The following is a 24,440-nucleotide window of genomic DNA, read 5'->3' on the forward strand; positions in this document are numbered from 1 at the left end:
ATGCAATGTACTGTGTATACTATGATACGGCGATGAGGATTCTGATCAACCATTGAACAACCAACTGTGGTTTACATTGAGATTGACACACTCCGGTATCTCATAAGTACTACAAGAATGTAACACATCCACATCGATTGCCATTCCAGACTACAATGTCTGGCTTCTGCTGCTCAGGTGACTATCTCAAGCATCCCCTCTCGCCTGCCCTGAGGGGAACTCGCCCCCTTTATAAGGAACGATGGACTCGAACGCTCATTATTCATAATAGCTGAACACAAGCAGCGGCACATGCAGAGTGTCGTCTGGAAATGCAGCAGTGCAGGAATGTGTAACGCTTGAAAAATGACAAGTCTCACAGACTGTATTGTATGCACAACTAAACAAGAGTAGTAGGAAATCAGTCTTAATTCAATGTGTGCCACATCAACATCTGCTTGGGCATTTGTGAAGTGCTTTAAGTATGGCCCGACCCACTGTGTCGTATGTAAGGTAGGGATTTCCCACCAGTATGCCGTGGCACATTTGTATGCTATAAGAGATCATCGGTTGTGCCACTGGAAAGGATCATAATTCACTTCATTTGACTGAAAATTATTATTTATTTACAACGTACACATAATGTATCTTTGCTCATCTATCTAATCTCTTCTTGACAGCTTTGCAGTATTCCTTTTTCCATATAGATTCATGTTTCTGCAGACTCTCATAGAAATAGATTGGCGCAATGGTGCCAAGCCTGGAGGAAAGAGTGTGTCAAAGACAGACACCGCCCAAAATTCAACACTTTGTGGTTACATGTATGTAGCAACAACACTGCTACTACATGTGTGGTTTATTTTCCCCTGATACAAGAGAACTGGCTTACACAACAGCTCGTCAAGGTAATGTAAACATATTGGCTAACGGTTAGCAAGTTAACAGCCAGCCGCTAACGTGAGCGCAAAACAAACAACTCTGCACTCTCAGTCACTGACTCCCATGTCACTCACCAGGTCAGGCCCTCCCCTTAAAAGCCACACACATTCAAAGCAACAGATAATACAGAGTAGAACATATAGATGGCGACCTCAAGTGGACAAGAATAAACCTGCACCTCACATGCATATTTTGTATTGTTATTTTAACAATGCAAAATCCATTTTTATCCGACAACTCAAGTAATGTATGGAATAATCACTAGTACATTGAATTCTAAAACTATTTGATAGCCCCAGCCCAAGTAAATAATTGACCTGTGGATCCACTTTTTGTGACATAGTTTTCTGGTGGTGTCCCGTGAGATTTTTCGACTGCAAAATATGTGCCGTGGCTCCGTAAAGACTGGGAAACGGTGTAAGGTACTGATGTGGGATCGCGGTGTTGAATTTTGCCGGCTTCCGACAGAGTATCAGAGGTGGAACAGAAGCGGAACGTTGCCAGCCACGATCAGAATGTGACAAGAAGCCTAAAAGAGCAGGTTTGTTGTTGCTGTTAGGACGTAAGTCGCCACCAGCTGTTAGCCGCCTGCCAGCAATACTGTGGGAGTAACCACGACAGAGACGGAAAAACACAAAACAGTACCGTACAACGTAATCAGTTCCAATAAAAAGGCTGTATAAAAAAAACTAATTAAAAAAATCTGTATTTTGCACAGACAATAATGTTCACTTTTGTAGCTAAGTGAGGTAACTATAGCGCTTATCCTGTTCAGGGTTTCGGATGAGCTTGAGCCTCTTCCGGTTCAATTTTGGGCAAAAGGCAGATTACACCCTGGACTGGTCGCCAGTCAATCACAGGGCACATAAAAAGACAAACAACGTTTCACAATCAAATTCAAACCGTCAAAGTAGCAGGTGCTCCTGCTTCCTGTGCTGCAGACAACAACACTGCTACTAAATTTGTTGTTCCTTTTCCCCTGATACGAGTAGTAGCTCATTGTGTTTTGTGCAGAAAACACTTTCAAATCTGCTATAATTAATTTCCCAGTAGTAATACCATTAACACTGCTAATCACCACAGCATTATTACTGTTTATGCAATGAAATAACGTTGTACACACTGCTTCCTTATACCTTTCCCCCCCTTACATCCTTCTCCGAGGGCTTGCTCATATGGGATTCAGTTTGTTTCTATGGCAACCTGTTTGAGCATTTATTCGATATTCTACTACTGTGCTAAACAGCCTATGTACTGTACTAGTATGCTCTTTGCTCTAATTAGTAAAACAATTCTGCACACTAGTAAAAGGACCTGGACGCACCAGTAGAATGACGATGGCCCGCCGCACCATGAGCCGTGCGGCCAAACACAACTGAACTGGACAATCGCAAAGAAAAAAAAGGAAAAAAATACAGTCTGCGATTGACCCTTGGACATATAACCAACTTGCTGAAGTGCTAAATGTGAAGTGCAGTTGTAGAATTTTACATAAATTGATTTGACTGTACCACTATCCGAAGGAAGCACAGCATTGCCTTTAAATTAAGCACCAGTGCGAAGTGGGTCAGAGACAAAACAGGTGGGCAGGTGTTCGTGTGCGTGTGCGTGTGCGTGTGAATCTTGAGTCTCCTCGCGTCTTGACCCTCCAAATTGACTTCCTCATTTACGAGACGGTAAAAAGGGACCTTAATATTTCATGGCAAATTCCTCGCCGTGCGACAGGCAGCAGAGCGAGGCGGGATTTTTATATGCCGATATTAATTTTGAGTGCGAGAACAAGGCGGGTGGGAAACATCTATTTGTGTTTCATGTCCTCCCCAGAGATAATAAAAGTGGTGACGTACTCCCCCCCCCCCCCCCCCCCCACCCCCCGCTTTGAGAATTGGTCCGTACTCAGTTTTTATTATGTATATGTACACAGTTGGGTTATTTATGCACACCTGCTGTGTAGAAATAACCTTGGCGTTTAGCACCCAAACACCCTTCCATGAGGCTCATTATCAGTCCACAGATGATCTTACTGGAATTACTCTTCATTTCCCAGTTTTTCATAGCCTGCACTTTCATACTCAGCTCACATTTTTATCATTTTTGACATATGGGAAGTTTTTCAGCTAATATTTTTCTTTCATAAGGGCCTCTTGAGTCTTACTCTGGCTTCCCTTTTCTGAGAATTATGACGTTGCGTTTCATGCACTGTCGTCTCGGAGACAGCAAAGGGGCTTGACAAGAGGACTGTTGCAGACAGTCAAACTGCACACCGTGTACTACAATTCTACTCTGTTTCACATGTGTGTTTCTGCAAGCAGTTTCATTAGGATGGTTTGCGGATTAAAAACAGGTAACTGTAGCAGTATAACCACACTATTCAACAATAAATCGATGGCAATTACACTCAATACCAGCCTATAGGAAAAAATACTGACATTTCACCAGCCAATACACACAGCAAAGCTGTGGACTTACGTTTCAGAGAGGTTGAACACCTTCTGGGAATCCCCGCTCAGAATGTGATATGCAATGGGGTCGTTTTCTCTGTCTGTGGCCTGGAGGAAGAGGAAAATGCAGGTCTTAAAACCATTAAAGGTCTTAAAACCTGAGCAACTGAACTGAGCATGAACATATGTATGGATGGATAAGTAAAGGAGAAACAAAACAAGGACGTACTGACAAAACATTATTTGCGAACTGTCCATGTTTCACCTTTTTCCAGTCAAAAAAAGAGAGAAAAACAGTTTTCTGTACTGTGATTTGGAAAATGTTTTCCAAATCTTCACCGAATGGGTCTGTGAGAAGCCTACATGCAACGGGGAGTTGAAGGGCAAGGTCCCAAAATCTTTGTTCATACTGCCTGCTAGGGACTTTTTCTGGATCACTGATGTGTATCGATGGCACTTACAGGGAATGTGGTGGAAGACGTCATCCTGCCGATATTACAACAGTATCAACGTCATAAAACAGGTGGGAGGATGCCTGCGCAAAAAGCAATGCTCTTCCCGTAGGGTTGGTGATTAATGGTCAGGGGCTAGGGTTTGAATAGGGGCAATTGTCTCATAGTTGTAAGAGATGTCAGATGGGAAATGCCCTTAACCTAGAGTTAGGAAAAACAAGGTGTGTCAGAAATGTTGCAGGACTGGTGCCACAGAAAGCATTTCAAATGCAAACTAAAAGTGATCCCCTTCCAAATAATCCCCCTTAAGTCGCACACTTTCCCAGCCTTCTCTGCCATGTCTTAATGGGCACCTGGAAGGATTCCTCTGAGATCCTTCGCAGCTCCATCGTCACGGCCATCATCAAAAGGCAAAATTTCCAAGAAGCCAGATCGGCTGAGTAAGAGAGGTTGCTCCAGCATGGCAGCATTCTTCTTGGCCAGAAACTGTCAGATACTCAGGGCATTGTGATCAGCCACGACTGTCGAGCAAACCCTGCAGGATCTCTTTGTCGATGTGCTGAATGGATCTCTGGGCAACTTTGAAGCGGAAAACTCATAGCTTTGAGCATTGAAGTATAACTTTTGGGAAGCCATTACTGGAACCTTTCTGACAAACCCTGTAGTTTAGGGTAGGGTTAGGGGACAGCGGTTTCGGTTTGGGATAGGGGATAGGGTTTGGATTGGGGGTTAGGGATTGAGTTAGTGTTGGCGGGGGAAGAGCATAAGGGACGTGGATTAGGGTTTGGGTTTGGGGGGAAATGTCCCAATACAGTGAGTTGTAAGAGAGGCGGGACAGAAGGGGGTTATCGAAGGGGGTGCCCTTACCCTAGGGTTAGGATTATGGGATATGGTTAGGGGTTAGAGGACAAAGGATAGCGATGGGAGTAGTGTTACTGTCAGGGAAAGTCAATGACTCACCTGCAGATTGAGCAGAATTGCGCCGATCCTACTGGCCTCGCTCACCTCCAGGTTGTAGGTGAGCAGGGGGAAACGCGGCGGGCTCTGATTGTTGGGCGGCAACACTTCGATATAGACAGTTGTGATGGAGCTCCTGGCAAGAGGATAGTCAAGAAAAAAATAACTATCCCCAACCCTCCCCATCTATCCTTCTGTCTATCCATCTCTGGTGTAATGTTTCAGTTTATTTCACATAAGAGCCCAAAGCCCAACTCTCGAATGTCTCAAAGATTATCCTGACTGATTATACTGTGGTGTGGGGTGTGTCAAGAGAGATGTTTTCCTCCCTCAAATGCTCACGGCAGACAATCGTATATGTTAAAACCTGCCCAACATGATGATCGCAAACCTTTATGTGCGCGTGGAAAACACTGAGGTTGGATGCTTTTTCCTCCTAATGCGTGGGGTCTCTCACATTTCCCAAAATCGGTTAAGATGTTAAAAATCGATGAATGTGTACCCTACTTTAGAGATAAAAACAAAAAATAGCGTCAATAGAAGAAGCGCTATTATTTCTATCCACCCATTTTCTATACCGCTTCCTCCTTAAGGTCATGGCTAAACTGGAGCCTAACCCAGCTGCCTTTGGGCGAGAGGCAGCGTTCAACCTACACTGGTTGCCGGGTAAATCACGGGGAACCAAGAACCATTCACAACTATGGGAAATTTGGAGTCCTCAATAAACCTAACATAAATGTTATTGGAAAACCCACACAAACACTGGGAGATCATGCAAACACCACACGAGAAGGCCAGAACCCAGATTTGAACCGCAGAAGTGCTCACCATTCGCTAACTGTGCTGCCTGATTTTGAAATGTGTGAAGTCAGTGTAAGCCCTGACTGTTATGTCACTCAGGAACTAATTTGAGAATCAAAACCCTTAGGTCGTAAAACCCATCCCACGTTGGAACTTCTGCGGAGGCTACCGTACCTTCTCAGGGACTCTGGCGCATTGTCAGACGCCTTGACGGTCAGTGCGAAAGATCGTCCGACAGCGAGGCTGACACCGGGTGCCGCTGTGATGCGGCCTGTGCGATTATTGATGACAAAGTGTCCCTGAGCCCCAGCCAGGATCTCGTAGGTCACCAGTCCGTTTAGCCCCTCGTCAGCATCCTCCGCCATTAACTTTTGACGCAGGGAGACAGAAAGAAACAGGTGCATCGGCTCGACACTTTTATACCACTCGAGCGTGAAAACGACTTGAAGCAATCTTGACGTCTGGCTACTATCCAACAGAAACGTGAGCTTTGTTCTGTAACATTAAAAGGTATACATGCTGCATTGAAGATAACTCTTTACTGCAGGTGGTCGTAGCTTGTTGACATTTGGATTGAACTGAATGGATTCTCTGCTTTTAAAAAATGAAAGCACAAGCTCGGGATCTCGCTTTGATTTCCAAACGCATTAGTCCGACTCAGCCAATTATTCGGCTGCAGTGGCCCGCTGCGAGTGATTGTGAGCACCGCTGGGCTTTCTGTACATCTTTCAGGCCTCACGAACTTTCATCCCACACTAACCGCACATTGTTTTCATGTACAAGTCGGTGCGCGAAACAAAACGTCAGCCCCACAAGGGAACCTGCCTTTATCAAGGGCTTCTAAAAATCGGCAAGCACGGCACGACCGCTGGCCTCATTTGGTGGAGGCCAAACTTTATTCATTTATTTGTATTATTTTTTTTTAAAAGACAGATTAAACCTGACCTTTCAGAGTCGGACAGAAAGACAAACTGAGCGCAGTCGAACTACGAACGCAGAGGAAATGAAAAGGATGGAAGTCCCTGCATGAGTGGATTTACCCGAATGAGGTTATGGATTTACATTTTTAGGACGTGCACATCCATACTCGCTCGCTATTAATTGGCGCCGACATGTTTGTGCACATCTGCAATCAAACTGATATTTAAAGCCAGCGCCCTAATGAAATCTTGAGGGATAATGTCCCAAACCATTACCATAATCAGAGTATGTAGAATGCCACACTATATAGCAAAGAAAATTCTAATCCTATTGTGCTGATGCTGGCGGTAAAACATCTTTTTATGCAGTGTTTGTTTTTTATTGATTGGCAGTCGGCGTTAACAAGTGTAGGCCTTCTCTGCCGACATAAAAGCAATGATCTACAATTACAGCCTAAATTCTAAGATTTCTTCCATGAAATTGTATTCATTTACTCTCAACATTCTAGTCTCTCAAATCTTGCAGCGTTGATCTTGGCTGCACTGCTGCCAGTACGTGTATGTTTTTGTCCAATCAGATTTCAGCCTCTATGTGTTGCCATGTCAACCTCATCTGCCCAGTGCTCTCCGAATCAGTCGTGCTGGCTCATGTAACTTCAACTATATTAGCAATGTGGCAGTTTTCCATCCTCTTGTTGCTTTGTCAGTAGCAGTTGGCATACGTTAATATATTTAATAATCAGCATCTCTGGTGAGTATGATTTCTTTCATTTCAATTGTTTTTTGTCACATTAAATAAATATTGATACCTCAATTGCTCCAGGTGATTACGTGGCACAATTGTGCGCTGTTATATTGCGATTTTGTATAGTGTTTATGGTTGTGACCAGATATTTAATGAAGGGCCAGCAAAAGTGACATTTCACCGGTCATTATGGCTTTTGTGCCAAATGCCTATTTTCCACCATAAAGCCCTTTTTGTACAGCACGGAATAAATAATTGGCTCCATTTTCTTCCTTGACCTCCTACAGCTGTGAATATAATGCATTTGCATGCATCTGTGGCAGTGGTAAACATTTGCCGTCGCATGCTAATCTTATACAGTGTATATATTATACGTTACAAAACAGCCGCAGAGAAACAAGCCTCACTACTTATTGATTGTTTTTTTTTTTTTTACCAGGGTGTGCAAAGACACAAGCTTTTACATTGGATATTAGTCATCCGGCATGAATGCGTGGTCTTAAGACAACCACGATTTATCCCAGAGGGACGATCCTTCAATTGTTTATGACACACCCGAAAAGATAACAACAAGCGTACATGCACCATAAAAGGTCCCTGCGGTGGGAAATGATAATTCACTTAGTAGCACCACTGCTAATGATATCTTCATTGTTTGAAGTATCGTGCAATAAAAGTAACAAAATGACCGTATATTGCTTTTTGCTGTAAGCCATTACCATAAAAACATCTCAGTAATGAACTTTCTAACACTTTACATTACAAGACGGTAAAAAATAGCAATAATAAGTACTAATAATAACTGGTGCTGCACTAATTGTGTCATAGAGACTAAAACAGATTTCTGAAATAATACGAAACAATTTTACCGGTGGATTAAAGTTCATTTCAAGTGAAAGAGGAGTTTAAAACAACATGAACGCGGCCCATCAGAGACACTGGGATAGACCGTGAGAAAACTTAGTAAAACTTAAGGATTGAGGAAAAAAAATTTTTTTTAAAAAAAAGACCAAAATCCCACAGCACACTCCATTTTAGGCAAAATGGTCTTCCGTGGCTGCCGGGAACATTTAGCAAAAGAGTTCAAACATGCTCAGAAGTTAGATTTTTAATATTTGTCTTTCACCAGCTCAAATTTGGGAAAAAGGTACATTCCTGTTTAAAATGGTGAAAGCACTGAAGAGTGGTGCTCTGAGATAAGAGGTCAACGAGTGACACAAAACTAAAATAATTGTTCCGCATTAAAATGAATGGAAATGCCATTCATCCATTCCAGCCTCCCCCCAAAATCGATGTGTTTTTTTATAATAAGGGGAAATGGCACTCTTTAATATTGTACTCCATAAAAACAAAGAAATACATTTATTAAATAGAATGTAAAGAATTCAACAGTTTGTGCATCATGATTCATTCATTACGGCTCCTTCTGATGTGCGTGACTTGACCACCGGGGGGGGGGGGGCAGTATAACACTGCCATAGAGACGCAAACGGAGATGAGTTTCACAACCACTGTGAGCATTTGTTACGGCATTTCTCACTATGTGTTAGCATTTAGCGAGCAGAATTTAGGGCAAAGTTGTGTGGTTGTTTTAAATACACAAGGTGTAATTCTCTTGTCTTAATGTTGAGTTTCACAGTCATCTTCAACTTGGAGTGACAAGAAACAGCGTGTAACCTTTTTTGAACAATTGTTCACTATCTGCCAAACTGCCGTTTGTTGTGAAGTGAGTTGAGTTGAGTTGAGTTGACTTCACCGCCACCATGCAGCTGTCGTACCGTATCTGAAATTTTTGCTGGCAATTCCAAGCCAAAGAAATTGGAAAAAAAACTAAACGGCTGAACAACAGCTGGTGTCTCGAAAAACTCTCTCATTATGAACCAGTGTATACCATCCCAATTATTTTTAAGTGGTTATTTTAATGTTTGAGCCCACCGCTAGCTGACACAAACCAAATGTGACCGATTACCCCAAGACTACAAATAAAATACGTCTGAATGATTGCGGGTTGCTGAGAGAATTGTACGAGCGGGGAGAAATTGTTTTGTTTCTTTTTTTGCCGATTGATTACCTGCAGTACCGTCTCCCCGGGTTGCATGTCTGTGAATAAATCCACGCTGTAGGAGACCTGAGCAAACGTAGGCGTGTTGTCGTTGGCGTCGATGACCAAGATGTTGACGGTGACGGGGCCGCTCTGCTGGACGCCATCCGATGCCACCATCTGCGTGGACGACAAATACAGTATTGCACGGTGTCGATTTGCTGTAACCTCGCGAGACGGAGAACTTTCGATTTGACGGGAGCATACACACGCCTTCTCAGGCAGAAGTGTTTTTAAAGGAGGTTAAAGCAGGAGAAGATTGAAGCAAAATTGCGTACAGGTGTAAGTATCTGCTTGTAATGTGCCGTCTTCATGCAAGACCACTGTGGATTTTAAAGAAAACAACCAAAATGGGACTAAAGTGTGTACCTTTTTCATCTTCAGTTCAGGAGGTTTCGCAAAAATATGACATTAAACATTCAGGAATTAGAGCTACTTTATGGAGCCATTTTTAGAGCCTTAAAAGTATTGGGACTATTGATAGCGTTGTAAATATAACCATCATTTTGGATATTATATAGTATTATAATATGTGTCGTTAGTCATCTATTTTATGATGTAAATAATATAATATTTGGTAATATTATTTACATTTATATCATATCAATTTATACAGTGTGTATTTATTCATTTTTGAATTCAATTGATACTATTATTATTTTATATTTCACGATGTAATGTTACAATGTTTTAAAATTATTATATTTTGAATTACAATATTTTATTTAGTGATATATTTTGTATTTTCCCCAAATTATAAAATGTGCTGAGGGCCAGTTCCCATTTTTCATTTATACTTACAATATATCAATTTATACAATGTGTATTTATAATTAAACCTATATAATATGTACTATTATGTATTTCATATGTTATGACAATGGAATTTTAATAATTGAAAAAAAATAATGATTTCCATTAAATATGTCCATGTATTGTTTTCTTCCCAATAACAAAATGTGTTGAGGGCCTGTTCAACAGGTTTATTTCTATTGATTGTTGCAGGAGTAACTTTTTATTTCTTTACGTTTATTATTATTTTAATTTAATTTATTTATGTGCAGTTTTATGACGCTAACATGTCAAGTTTTTTTGTTTGTTCGTTTTACATCCATATTTTTAAAAATGTGTACAAATCGTATTTTGGTTGATCATAGTAGCCGTCAAGTGTGAAATGACTGAATTCTGCATTTTGTCAGATTGTGATGTAACAGTGGGGTTATTGGACATAATACCATCTCCCCACACTGAGCTTCTTCGCCCATGACTTGGCTGCCAAACTGGGCGAAGAGCTACCACAGATTCGAACTATCACTTCAAAGCCAAAAGGTAAGTAGAGTTGCAATGTCAACACAGATTAGCGTTAGCTTCTGATAAGCAGCACATACTTCGATATTTGGCAATGTGAACGTGGTGGCAGGGCGGTAGGATTAGTATTTGGTCATGTATATGTACAGATCTGCTAGATTAATTAGCAAGTTTAATTCAGTGGCTTGGTGATGAAGGGCTGCCTCAGAGAGGAAACATACACTTCCATTTGATCTTTCTAGGGGAGGCCCATGATAATGGTGACAGAAGCTGTACTCAGCATTTGCCCAGCAGTACAAGGGGCGCGGTGAGCCTTTGCTCATCTGCATGAGCCAGAAACGCCCCCTCAAAACGGGGTGATTTCAGCGAGGCAATAATGCGGGGTGTAAGGAGACTGTAATCTTTGATCCTTGACGTATTTTGACAAAAGCATGTCACAGACATGATTAGTAAGACACCTGGAAACCATGGGGGGGAGGTATCCTTTCAAACTTTTTGGAAAGACTGATTTACCAGATCTGAACGTCATCCTTTGTGGCATGTTTGTTTGTTTGTGACGTCTTGTCCCAACAGAGATATTAACATATTAAATCCAGATGAATGACGTGCATTTGTTGCAGGCCAATACGTGCTCGGTCAGGAGGCCGCTGTGTCGACATTTGTATGGGGTGTGTCAGAAAAGTTCCAGGATATATTTTCCCCTGCAACGTTGGACGACATCAGGATGGCCGTGACTACAAAGCTGCGAAGGAGCCCCGAAGAATAGAAGAGTTCAAAAGCCGACTAAAACAGACGGACTATTTTTTGAAGAAAAGTCTTTTCTTGGAGCTGTCTGGTTTTGCGATTTGGAGGCAGGATGCACTATAAAAAAAAAATATATATATATTTTTTAAAAAGCATACAAGGCACATGGAAAATTAACAAAAACAAGTCAAAAATAAAGATACAAAGAAACACTGGGAAAAGAAACACACACCACTTGACCTTAAACTTGAGGTGACAGATGAAAGCAACAGCAACAACAATAAACAGACAGACTGAGAGAAACCGGGGAAGTAAATACAAACAAACTAACGAGACAACGAGGCACACCTGGACAAGAGACGAGTGACTGAAGGGAGCTGATTGGTAGACACAAGACAATGAAAACAAGACATAACATGCAACAAAACTATAAATAAAAAATATAATCCAAACAATAACACAGTTTGTGACAGAAATGATCTCAAAGACCTCGGTGAAAGACCTAAGACGTCATATTTAATTTAGAACACCATAAAATAAAATGATTAGCTTAAACCTGGAACCAGAAATAAAATAAGAATAATTTGGCTCGATCCACAAAAAAATCAGATGTAGACTTTTGCATTTGAACAATCCTTCCGGTTGTGCGTCAGACTCGAGGAGGATTACTTTGAAGGGGGAAACTTGGAGAGATTTGAATGACATATTTTGTGGCACACCTTATACAGTCACGAGAACACACCCAGTGCCATCGAATGCCTAAAAAAAGTCGCATTGTGCGAGATACACCTGCCCTGACTTTGCCTCCGCTCTGTAACCTGCGACTCGGACAAACAAACAAGAGGAGACGCAGGTCAAAAGTCGATGGTAATTGATCACAGCAAGTAGGACCGGAGCGTACCGTGAACGTGTAGGTCATCTGCTTCTCCCGGTCCACGGGTTTTATCAGCCTCAGGTAGCGGATTATGCCGGCGGAGGTAAGGCTGAAGACGGCCGTGTAGTCGTCCAGTGTTATCTTCAACATGGGGTCTTGAGTCTTGCAGCGGTGGAGATATAAAATTCAACAAGAAGCACGTTACCATGACGATGTGAACATTTCGCCTTCCTTCCGAGGCGGAGGAAAGCAGATGTTTGATCCTCATATCGAGGATTGAGAGGAACAATGGATCAATGTTTTTAACGCGACAATATCAATAAAGGTTTAATTTCTGATTTCTACTCAAACAGCCATCTCGAGTCACTGTTTTACACAAAGAAAAATCAGATGTGTGCTGTTGCTGAATAATAGAACATCTTATTTGTCTGCGCGTGTCTGCTGTGGTTGTTTGCGTGTTCGATTAGCATCTTCCCATCTGCTTTGGTAAACATCACAACGGAGGGGATTATTGATTACCTTACGCATGTCTACTATCACATTTTCTCCTGAAATGCGTACAAATAAAAAAAAAAAAAAAAAAAAGCTCTTTTGAAAGGTGAACTAAAGATGTTTGCTTGAGGAAGATCCATATAATTGTATAGTTGCAAATCACCAACCCAGCATTATGGTATGAAATGCATGCCACACACACAACAGGATTTGAAAAGCAAGAAAATTATATAGCAGCACAGCAAAACACTCCAATAAAACACACGCTTCATCAGAATTCTGTTTTTGTAGAACGTAATAACATATTGATATTTTTCTTTACCACTGTCTACACTCACTCGTCACAATCTAATGAGAGCTGGATAATAATGCTCAGGTTTTTTTGGGCGTTTTTTTTTTTTATCTGACACCTTTGTCCTCTTATGTATCTTAATATGAGAAAATCTTGTTAGTATAATGTAGTGCAATTTTTAACTACCACAATAATAAACAAAATGCAAATTTTATACCTCTTGGAATATTTTTTTGGTTTTTTTTTAAATACTAGTAATAGTAACATTGATACTCGTTATTGCAGTAGCACAGTTGAAGTGAAAACAATAGTGCTAGTAGTAATTAGGCTTCACACAATCATGATTTTTGGGGCCAATCACCGATCAGCGAGTTTAAAAAAACGATAACCGATCACCGATCCGATGACAAGATGGAGGAATGTGTCTGTTTAAATGACCTGTTCATTTACTGTATATACTTGTGTACTTAATTGCTCCAAAAATTATATTTACAATGAATAATGTATCTTTGTTCCTCTATTTATGCCAGTGAGGCATAGTGACTGACAGAACAAATGATAAACGGTCTTCTATTAGATGGCAGGAAGTAAATACAGTCATTAATGTATCCACTTTTTGTGACATTTTTGTTTGTTGGTTTTGACAATTGTAAAATATGTTCCTTGGCTCCATAAAGGTTGGAAATCACTGCTCTAGTCAGATTCTGTATTTCAATCAATCAGGTCAAACCAACATTACATGACAGAAATAATGGGTGCTAACTTGCTGGAATTAAATTACTTTATTTTTAATTCAATTGCTTCACTCACGCCGAAACTTTGGAGCATGATTCGACAGAACGGCGGCATGTTTACGTCCAACCGTTCATGCTAGCAGTAGCTTGGTAGGCTACATAACATTTTATTGTCTGCTTGTGAGTCGTATCGTGTTAAAGGTACGTCAACATAGTCGTAAGTGCTTTCACGTGCGCAGGATGGAGGGATGTCCTGAGTCACACAGCAGATCCAACCACAACATTTCGCTTCATTAGCCAGCAAATGAATCGCAACCTATTTACAATCTGCAATAAATTTGCACATATTTGACACAGATCAGAGTCAGTGGGGTATACGTTCTGCAGCACATGCAACCAAATTGAACTAAAATGCGGATTTAATACTGCATCATTAGGCGGTAAACTGGGCTGCATGGAGAAGCCGTTAGGGTTCTGTTGCTGATTTATACAGGACAGCAATTCTGAGTTCAAGGAATCATCACAATATGTTCAATAATGAGAAAAACTCAGGACATCCCCATGACATGATCCATTCTGTATGTCTGTGTGTGCGTCACAGGGTCAATAAGCATCCCTTTTACCTACAGGTGTATCACCGGGAGCCAGCTACAATGACGACAAAAAAATGGGAAATGACTCATAAATGGAGGATAAATGTGGATCATTATTCTTCAACAGGACAATGGCTAAGATTGGTCGAAGGTGCAGGTTGTCCCCCTGTACCTCCTCTACGTCGTTATCCAGTGCAACGATCCTCAGCGGTGTGGTGAGATTGACCCCGGCCGAGATGGTGGTGCCCACCGGTGACGACTCGCTCACGTAGCCCTGGTACGTGACAAACTGGAAATACGGCGCCTGGTTGTTCTCGTCAAGGATTTCTACGACGAGGTCAGCGTAGGCCGGCAGAGGATGACCGTTGTCCTGTTCGGCCTGAGAAAACAACACAAAGTGAAATACATTGGTGCCTTAAGATAAGAGTTTCATTTGTTCCGTGACCAAGTTTGTAACTCAAAACACTCAAATCTCAAATCATCTATTCCCATTGCCCCTCGGGCAGGAGGCTACAGAGCATCCAATGCAGGACCGGGATAGATGATTTCCGGAAGCCATTAGACTATTACGTTTGAATGTTTTTTTATTAACCTATCCTCTGTTATATGCTGAAAAACTGAAATATTCCCTATCTAATATAACTGTACCATTTTGGCGCCATCTATTGGCATCTTGATGCAAAAGAAGCATGTTGAAGTGAGGGGAGGAGCTTAAGCTACACAGACCATAGCCCTAAAAGAAAAGTAGTGCTTTGGGCGATCTAGTGGCATCTCTGTGGAAGGGAACTACGTTGAAGTGAGGTGAGGCACTTCATTTACAGAAAGCCGTCACGCTAACGGTGAAGTAGTGCTTTGGCGTCATCTTGGTGCCAAGGAACTATATTAAAGTGAAGGGAGGAGCTTTAGCTACAGAGGCTATAGCCCTTTCTAAAATAATGAACGGATTTTGCCGATTTCCATTTCCTCTCAACAGGACAACCAGCTATGGAATGCCATATTTTTGGCATCAGTGCCATCGACGGGTACTCACAGGACACAGCAATACTGTACAGTATTTTATATTGAAAAAGAATTGGGGTTTGCAAATCCATTCACAATGTGATGTATGTCTGTTTCAATATGTTTAAATGTGCATAAAGACAGTTTATATTGTCTCTTTTTTGGCGGGGGGGGGGGGGGGGGGGTGTGCAACGTATCCACCATGATAAACAAGGGTTCACTGTAATATCAGAAAACGAGCACTGTTGTAAATGTATGCAGAGGCACTGATAGTTTGAATAAGGCTGGTGAACGCATGCGAGGGAACGGTGCTCGATCTTTGCTCAAATTACACCAAAAAAGTTGAGCACATTTAATCAGCGGTTCATTGAGAAACGGGGCCTTAATAATTAGCACAGACGCCATCGTTTATGCGAGCGCCGCTGTAATCAGAAATGTAAACAAGTGCATCAGTCAGCGCGTGCACATTGTCCACGATCAATGGAACGGCGGCAGATTGTCTTTGACGTGTCTGAAAAGGTTGCGGATTGAATTCACTTTGTGACTTTGTATTTTGGTTGATCTATTTCAGCAACATGAGGCACACTCAGCTATCTATTAATCCATGTTCGATAGCATTAGTCTTGTCCTCATTTGGGTTGCGGGTGAGCTGGAGACTATCGCGGCTGACTTGTGGGCGGTTACTTGCAAAACCCATAACTGTAATTAGAGGAGTATGAAACTAGTATTACAATTACATTTTTTAATTTGTAAAGGGTTTATTCAGAAATAATTTTGAAATATCTATTTTTTAGACCCTTCAGTGTCTGTAACAGGGCTGCGCCCCCCAAAAAAATGACCAATGAAACATCTCATAAAAAGTGTACAGTTGATAGTTAAACATCGTTGACTGACAAGTTTAGTTTGTTTTATGACCACGATCGCAACATAAAAAACTGGTATCCCAAATCGTCTTTCCTTGTTGAAGTGAATGGAAATGCCATGAATCAAGTCCAAGCCCACATTGTGCTCCTTCTGGCGTGCGTGCCTTGGCCACCAGAGTAATACAGATACACAAAGACTTTCACAACTGACTCAGTAAGCTGCAGTAATATTACTCATTTTTTGCAAAGGATAAATAATATATGCCTGTGAGTACTGTTATATTGTCTGTCTACGTGTGTGTGCTGCACCGTTACTGTTCACATATAAACGCAACATCGATGCTATTTGTTAGCCTGTCTAAGGTGTATTGCAATGTGTGTTAGCATGAAGCTAACAGACTATCCTAAGACAAAGTTGTGTGTCATTCAAGTTTGACAATAGGTAAGTTGCATTAACAGCTTGTAGCCTCTTTTTTGAACATTAAACTAAATGTTCACTATCTGCCTAACTGCTGCTGGAGTTTGCTGCCACCATCTTGTGCTCGCATCTTCCATTTTTGCTCTCAAGTCAAAGCAAAATAGCGGCCGAACGACTGCTAAAGGTATCACTGTACTGTAGCTATAAGATGACCTCTTTTTCTTGAAAACATCACAAAAAATATATGAAAGAAATGGTCCGTTTTTCAATAAGGTTGGTAGCAAAATTGCCCTCCATTTCTGGAATCAACTCAACTGTACAGGGGGTTTATGAGCGTTACAGTGTCTACAAAATTTTAAATGAAGCATCATTCATTCCCCTTCTATGTCCAGTGCGATCGATTTTTATGACGCATTACCACTAATCAACGTGCGTGTCATCCTATCCGATAATTGTCCCCAAAATGTGACTTGAGAGCAGCCCGACCGAATCGATGCGCTGTGGTTCTGCTCTATCCTATAAGCACCCGCCATCAGACCCACACCAGGGAAACATTACGGCTTGGAAAATACAGAGGAGGGATGGTGGGTGGCGGGGAGTGAGGCAACATCAGTTAAAGCCGTGACCTGAAACTAATTCTGCACATGGGCTCGATTTTGCCGAGCAGAGAGACAAGTCAGAATCAGAATCAGAATCAGAATCAGAATCAGAATCAGAATCATCTTTATTTGCCAAGTATGTCCAAAACACACAAGGAATTTGTCTCCGGTGCTCAACTGCCAGGTGCGGAGGCCATCGTCATTGGTGTTCATCGTTGAGACGCGTGTGTGTGTGTGTGATGATTCCATACTCGAAGTCGGAATAACAAGAGGACATTCCGACCTGTTTTCATTGCCATCGCAATGTCACGCAGGACCTTCTGCCTACACCCACACACTCCTCACCCAAAGATCCAATGCTCTCTCAAGGGGGGGTATAAAAAAAAATACCAAAATAAACCCAGGGGGAAATAGCTGTCATTGACTGATAAAGTACACCCGCCGTCTCAACATTCTAGCGCATTCAAGCCTGGTAAAAGACAGACAGGTGGTGCAGGGTTGCAGCGCTCTCTTGTGAGTCTTCTCTTTAGCCGCGGTCCTCGTTTCTGGGAAGCGGCGCTAAATGACCTCCTCTCCACTGCTACCAACGGGGAGATTCGCTGCTCATCGCTCGCTTGAGCCTCTCCCTATCCCATCGTCCCTTATAGTGTCACAGTAGATCTTTTTGTTTTCTTCTCCCGGTGTATGAAGAGACAACTTCTCTCCGTGTACAGCTCCATTTGTTCATGTTACAGAGGTACAGTGGCGTAAGTCGTGCTTCGATGCAGAGCGCTCTCAAGACAACAATGGCTAATTGTCCCTCCGGTTTCCCAGTGCCCATTCTCAATTGCACTCCCTCCCGTCGCCATCTCTGTCAATTAAAACTCCATCCTCTACTTACATATCCAGTGTTCCGGTGTCCCCTTTGAGCTCTTCTTCATCTCATCCCATCCTTTACATTAAAGCAGCGAGTTAAACACAGCACTCAGAGGCATCTACAGGTTGATGATCTTTCGGGGAGGAGGTTCAAATTAGGATTCATGCGAGAGAAGCTAACTTTTTCTCGCACGAATCGTCACATCTACATCGGCTCGATCTCCAAAGCGGCTCTAGATAAGGTATGACAGCCTTCGGCGATGGAGGTTATCTATGTGGAACAGACGGACTAGCCAACTCAAAGTAAACTAAATCCTGAAATCGTACAAACTTCCAAGAATATAATGAGATGGACATGTTCAGCCTGCATTTATTTGGAGAGCCCAGACCCTAACACCAAGTTATAAACCATAATAAAGTCTAACTCTAAGCACTTCACTATAAACTGGACCAGCACCAGGGTATAGACTAATCAAACACTGAAGTTCAAACTGGACCCGTACAAGAATTAACACCAACCCTAACACTGGCGCTTAACCTGGACGAAGGCCAAAGTATCCGCCAGCCCCAACATTGGGGTTCAAGATTCACCAGGACCACAATAAATCCTAATACCAGAAAATACACAAGCCTTACATTGCTGTTCAACAGTGACTCGTACCAAAATATAGACAAACGCTACCACTGCGATAGAAATTGGACCAGAACCAGAATAAATACAAAGACTGGCTTTTAACGTGGATGAGCACCAGGATATGCACAAACCCAACACTGGTATAGAAACTCGACCAGGACCAGAATCAACACTAACCCTCACACTGGGATACAAACCGAACAACACAATGATGGGGTATGTAGACATTCCAGCGCAATACAGGCTGCCTTTTTGATACTTTGAAAAACAAAGGCTATATGGTCATTCTTCCCACCAGCCGTGGAAACTAAAAGTTGCGTGGCTTTGGCTGATGAAACATTAATGAGCACATTGAAATTCATCCTTTACCTTAATAACAAGCGTGAACCTTTGATACAAGTCCCTGCTGATGGGCTGCAGGATGCGCAGCTCTGCCGTGGTTTTGTTCAGGGAGAAGTACTGAGGATATGTGGCCGGATGGCCTGCAATAAAGAATGAAATTAAAAAACACACACACACACACACACACTTTACGGCACGGCGAAGAGTAGCGAGAGTGATCATTCAAAAGTCAAAGCATGGCATCGCGGCAGAGGTGAGGTGAAGATGAAATGAGTACAAATCAATGGCGTGGGCACGTGATGGACTTACCAACCAGGATGAAGTAAAGCACGCCGGGCCTGTCTGACGGCGGTTGTATGTTTCTGTCCATGTCCACTGCCCGGATTGGAGGGGTCACATTGAGCGGGTTCAATTTGCTCTGCAGTGAGAAGACAGAATGTCATATTGTGCAAGTCAAACATAACTATGTAGAGCAAAGGTGGAAATCCTGTGGATCGTGGGCAAAGGCTCAGAGGGAATGACATGAAACCCCCAAAATGCTCAAAAATGTGTGCACCCCTTTTCAAATTCCAGGTTTTTGAGAGAAATGGTAACTAAGAGTCTACACACAACTGCCACTGTTCAAAGGGCCTCTGATGAACCTGAAAAAAGGTTCACTTGCTCTGGTAGGCTTTTCCTGACATAATCCTGTTTGCCTACTACCAGACACCTACAAGAGATGTTGTGCTCACACTGACCGCTATTTGGAACGGTTTATAATTGACCCAGGCCAGGTCCCAGTTCCAGCTGAAGAAAAACAGCCCTAAAGCATGATGTTGCCACCACCATGCTTTACTAGAAGTATGGTGTTCTTTTCGTGATGAGCAGTGTTGGCCGAAAGGTTCCACCTTGGTTTCCTCGCGAGCATTTTCTGACTCTGCCAGTCTTTCTGTAGCTCTGTTGAAAGCCGCTGATGACACTCTGTGACGCTTTAAGCTCATTAGTGACTTCTTTCCGAGCGCGTCCTGTTACAAGGTACTGCGGATCAATTGGTAAGTGTCGTCTTGGTCTCGCGATGGCAAAATGTGATCAGCATAATGAAGCTATCTGTTGAAATACTCAATTCTAATGAAACCAGGGAATGTAGTTATCCGTTCATGCATCATACACGGCCCTTGTACTGAAATGGCCCCTGGTAGCAGACAGGTTCCCCCCGCTCCCGACGTAAAACATTGTGGTACTGAGACATCTCCTAAAATAACTGTGTGCATCATTATGCAAAGAATCTAACTTTAGTCGTACAAAATCTGGCCCCTGAAAAAACAAGACCGTGTCTATTGTTCTGTATGATAATTCCACACGATTATTTATTCCACTCGTGTGTTGTTGTTGTTGTTTTTTTGTTTGTTTGTTTAGGTGTCTGTATCAGATTTCAGCTCCTTTGAAAAGAAAGTCTACAAAGAAAGTCTCCTCGTTTAAACTGAATGAGCCTGAAGCTCCGCCCGCTGATATTCTTCTCATAATAATGTTATCCTGCCTCCGTCTGTACTGGGAAAGGATTACGCTCATGCCCAGAATTGATGTTACTAAAATCCATAAAATTGGATAGATGTTCCCAGGCGACTGTGCTACTGGCACTAAATACTTCTGATTCTAATTCTGTTTAATTATGTGATTACTGTTTGTTTTTATAAAGTACAATATAATGGAGTGCTGTTTTTCTTTATTAAAATGCATTTTGCAAAAAACTGTTTGTTGTTTTTTAGGGGGGGGAGAAGGCGGGAACAAATTGTCATTTTCATTCATTTCAATGGGAAAACATGATTTGAGATGCAACTGGTTAATACACTTCAATGTCATCGTACAATTAACATTATGGAAAAAGAAAAGAAAAGTGTATTTTTATATTTAATGAATATTTTAAATATTTGCATGCTAAATGCGTCTCTCGCCGTCACTTTCATCGACGTCACGATGGCATATTCTTCATATTAATATGCTGTGTATGTTAAGATTCTAGCCAAAAGACCACAAAAAAATCCATATCTTGATCGGCTTATGTTCGAGTTGACCTAATTATTGATGACTCCAAATGTCAACTTATTTGTGTTAAGGTAAGAAGAAAATGCTATTTACATTCAGTGCCTGACTTCAAATGGCAAATATCGATGTCCGCGTAAACGAAGCCGGTGTGCAATTTATAGAGCACTTAATGAACCACCACGAAAAAAAAACAAAAAAAACACCTTTCCAATTAGCATGCTTCACGACGCTTCACAATAACAGTGTTGCATATCGAGGTTAATCTATTTGCAACGGCACAGCCAGGCACAATTTGATGTCCTCGGCAGCAATTATATGCAGCTTTACAACGCTATATCTTAACATATAGCTAAGGGCGAACATGTTTAGCACGTCATATTTTAAGAGCAGTGCTTTCAGTGGGGGGTGACTTATTCAGACACAGGCCTCTCAAAAAATGTCTGGCTGGGGGAAAAAAAATACAAATCTCTCCTCCAGGGTGTATATTTATATCTCACAGCTTCGGGGTAATCCTCAGCGCCCTCCCTAAGAAGCCCTCTCGCTTTTACAATGTCTGGAGGTGTGTTAAATCCAATCCCCCCAGCTAGGCACAATAATGATTAGCTTTAATACCCCCCTCCCGTTGCCATTATACACGGGCATTATTTCACATCAACTTAATAACAGCTTTCTAGCCATTGTGATTAATTACAATGCAATCATCAATTATGAGGAGACAAAGCTCCCGGTGGAACAACACGCGGCCGCGACACTGGAAAGAGAAAGGGAAAAAAAAACAGAGTGAAAAAAAGGTCATTAAAAGTCACAATGCTGCTAATGTTTAGGTATTAGGTTGGTCACGAGAAAGACACACTGGTATTCCATTTACTTAGTAAATCATACAAAAACAGCAATATATTATTACCTTGTTGCCGTCTTTGCATATATATATATATATATATATATATATATATATTAACTCATGTTAAATTGGAGTCAGCACACACCTGCTACCATTGCTTAAACCCAAATAAAGTTCAGATGTTCTAGCAGGCGTTCACAAAGTATTTTACGCTTGCACAATAATAATGTCATTGCTTGATGTGATTTCTTTTTCTCTTTATGAGTTGGGACTTGACTTGCCCAAGACAAAATGACTTGGGACTTGCTTGAGACTTGAAGGCTACGACCTGACACCCACTTGAGACTTACACATGAGTGACTTGATCCCGTCTTTGCTATGCAGGAAAGAAATATCGCATTCAGCTTGACTTGCAACATCAGTCATAATTGTCGGCAAAGGAAGTCGGACACATGCGGCACCGAGGCGGGAACGAGCACGGACACGATGAGAGTGGGGGAGAAGGCCGACCTTTTCTTCCAGTGAAAAATTAGCCTCTGCTTCTATGGCCCCCGCTTGGCAGCGCGCAAAGCTTTTATGATGAATTATACACTACACCACACACGAGGCTCAGCTGAAGGGAAACGTTCGAAATAAACAACTGTGGCTCGCTCGTGCGTTTTCTTTTGGAGTCAAACAGAGAGGATAAACATCCAAACTTGACGCACGGAGCAGCGAGAATGTTTTGAGGGCAGCAATTCGGCCATCCAGTCCAGTAAACCCAATCCGGTCGACACGAGTCTTGCTCCGATCAATCCGATTCAACGCAGGTCAATCCAGTCATGTCGAATTTAGATTCAACTGCTGATGAATACAGCACATACAGAAATGAGGTTGAAAAGGAGAGCAATAAATGCTGTGACATTATCCAAATACGCAAGCGCACGGTTAAAAAAAGAAATAATGAAAAAATGGGTGGGGGTAATCCATTCAAACAACCTTGTGGCTTGGCGAGGGTCCGCTGGCTCTTACCGGTTCGGTGAATTCGGGGATGGCGGCGCGGTAGGTGAGGGGGTTGCAGTCGTGCGTGTTGTTGACCAAAACACACGGCAAGAACATGGGTCCAAGGTCGTCGCCGTCCAGGACATCCACCGTCAGCGTGGTGGTGGCGGTGCGTCTGTTGGGAGGGTACGGCGCCCGGTCCTGGAAAGCAGAGCAATTGTTTTTGGGTGTCAACCTTTCAACTCCCAGCAGAGGCGTTGATTTGTGAGCTGGCGGTGCACATATTCGAAATAGAAATCGGTGTAAAATATCAGAACACTTCTGTGCAGCTTCTGTGCAACATTTGAAGGGGCGTGGCCTTCTGAGTGACATCAGAGCTGAAGTCAGGCCGGCCCAACTTGGCCGGTGAGCCTGCTTGTGTGAGCGTCTGGGCGTGAGTTGTGGCCAACAGAAGCTCCTTGAAAGTGTTCTTCTTCTCTGGCGTCGGGCTAAAACCTCCTTTGTCTAAATTTGGTTGAATTTCATATTTTTTTCACAAATTGATACTTTGATACGTGGGTATGTTCTTTTTACAAACCATTGAGCAATATAAAGTGCTTACAGTTGACAGTAACGCTGTGTAATATAGAAATAACTTTTAGTGTGATGATAACAACATGGAAAATGGAAAATACTGTTATGTCAATGTCCTCGCTAAAGCAACCATACATCAATAAAACAAGACTGTGTTTCGCTTGGGAAGCAACTCACCTCCCAGGCACGCTCAATAATATCCAAGTGCAGGCAGGCTGAGATTGCTGTGATGTTTTCATATTGACAGCAGTTCATTTCTTTCGACACTTATAGCACATGACTTCAGAACGTCAACTGGTTTTGGTGAAACTGGTGAAATTGGTGAAATAGTCAGCTGTGTTTCATTCATTCAATTTCCAGTATTTAAAAAAATGGAGGTTTCATTATATATCACAACAAAGAAGAAGTACGCCAACAGGAAAGTATTACCTGTTCAAGGAACATTTTATGTGTCCTTATTCGAGTGTTGCGCAGCATGCGTGTGTACCGTAAGTAATAGAGAGTAAGGGCGCTGTTGCATTAGGTACGAAGGAAGTGAGAACACTTCCTGTTTTTTTTTTTTTTTTTGTCAATGTCATTATGTCTCCAAAGTGTTCTCTGCCAATTGACTGTCTGTTGTCGTACTAGAGCGGCTCCAACTACCGGAGACAAATTCCTTGTGTGTTTTTTTGGGACATACTTGGCAAATAAAGATGATTCTGATTCTGATTCTGATTCTGAGAAGCCATTGATTGGACAGTGGCTCAAAACTTATGTTGTCGCCTGATGACCAAATTTTGTTGCTTAAGTTGAGGAACATTTTTATTTGTCGGCCAAAATCGTGAATATTTTTTTTCCTTCAGCCTTCATATTTGAATTCAAATGTTCCCATTACAATATTCTTAACCATAAACCTATTGGCAGCGCTTCCTAGAATGGCAAACCCAGAGAAGTGAGGCGAG

The 24,440-nt window shown here is 42.0% G+C and overlaps 1 protein-coding gene and 1 long non-coding RNA gene across 9 annotated transcripts in view; one reads left to right on the plus strand and one right to left on the minus strand.

Moving 5' to 3' along the window:
• LOC133485628 (uncharacterized) overlaps positions 1-12,020 on the plus strand; it is a 33,307-nt gene extending 21,287 nt beyond the window's left edge. The window contains exons 5-6 of the long non-coding RNA XR_009790740.1: positions 10,535-10,664; positions 11,264-12,020. This is a non-coding gene — a long non-coding RNA (uncharacterized LOC133485628). The remainder of the gene's footprint in view (positions 1-10,534; positions 10,665-11,263) is intronic.
• Positions 1-24,440, minus strand: part of LOC133485627 (protocadherin-15-like) — a 215,984-nt gene that overhangs the window by 82,522 nt on the left and 109,022 nt on the right. For all 8 annotated transcript variants that reach the window (XM_061789632.1, XM_061789631.1, XM_061789630.1 and 5 more), the window contains 9 exons: positions 22,957-23,127; positions 19,392-19,500; positions 19,110-19,222; positions 14,545-14,751; positions 12,289-12,423; positions 9,306-9,455; positions 5,744-5,937; positions 4,772-4,904; positions 3,388-3,467 (listed from right to left, as the gene is read on the minus strand). In XM_061789632.1, coding sequence (XP_061645616.1) covers positions 3,388-3,467; positions 4,772-4,904; positions 5,744-5,937; positions 9,306-9,455; positions 12,289-12,423; positions 14,545-14,751; positions 19,110-19,222; positions 19,392-19,500; positions 22,957-23,127 — 1,292 coding nt within the window. The remainder of the gene's footprint in view (positions 1-3,387; positions 3,468-4,771; positions 4,905-5,743; positions 5,938-9,305; positions 9,456-12,288; positions 12,424-14,544; positions 14,752-19,109; positions 19,223-19,391; positions 19,501-22,956; positions 23,128-24,440) is intronic.

This window comes from Phyllopteryx taeniolatus, chromosome 11, assembly GCF_024500385.1.
Source record: "Phyllopteryx taeniolatus isolate TA_2022b chromosome 11, UOR_Ptae_1.2, whole genome shotgun sequence".
In the NCBI taxonomy this organism is placed as follows: Eukaryota; Metazoa; Chordata; class Actinopteri; order Syngnathiformes; family Syngnathidae; genus Phyllopteryx; species Phyllopteryx taeniolatus.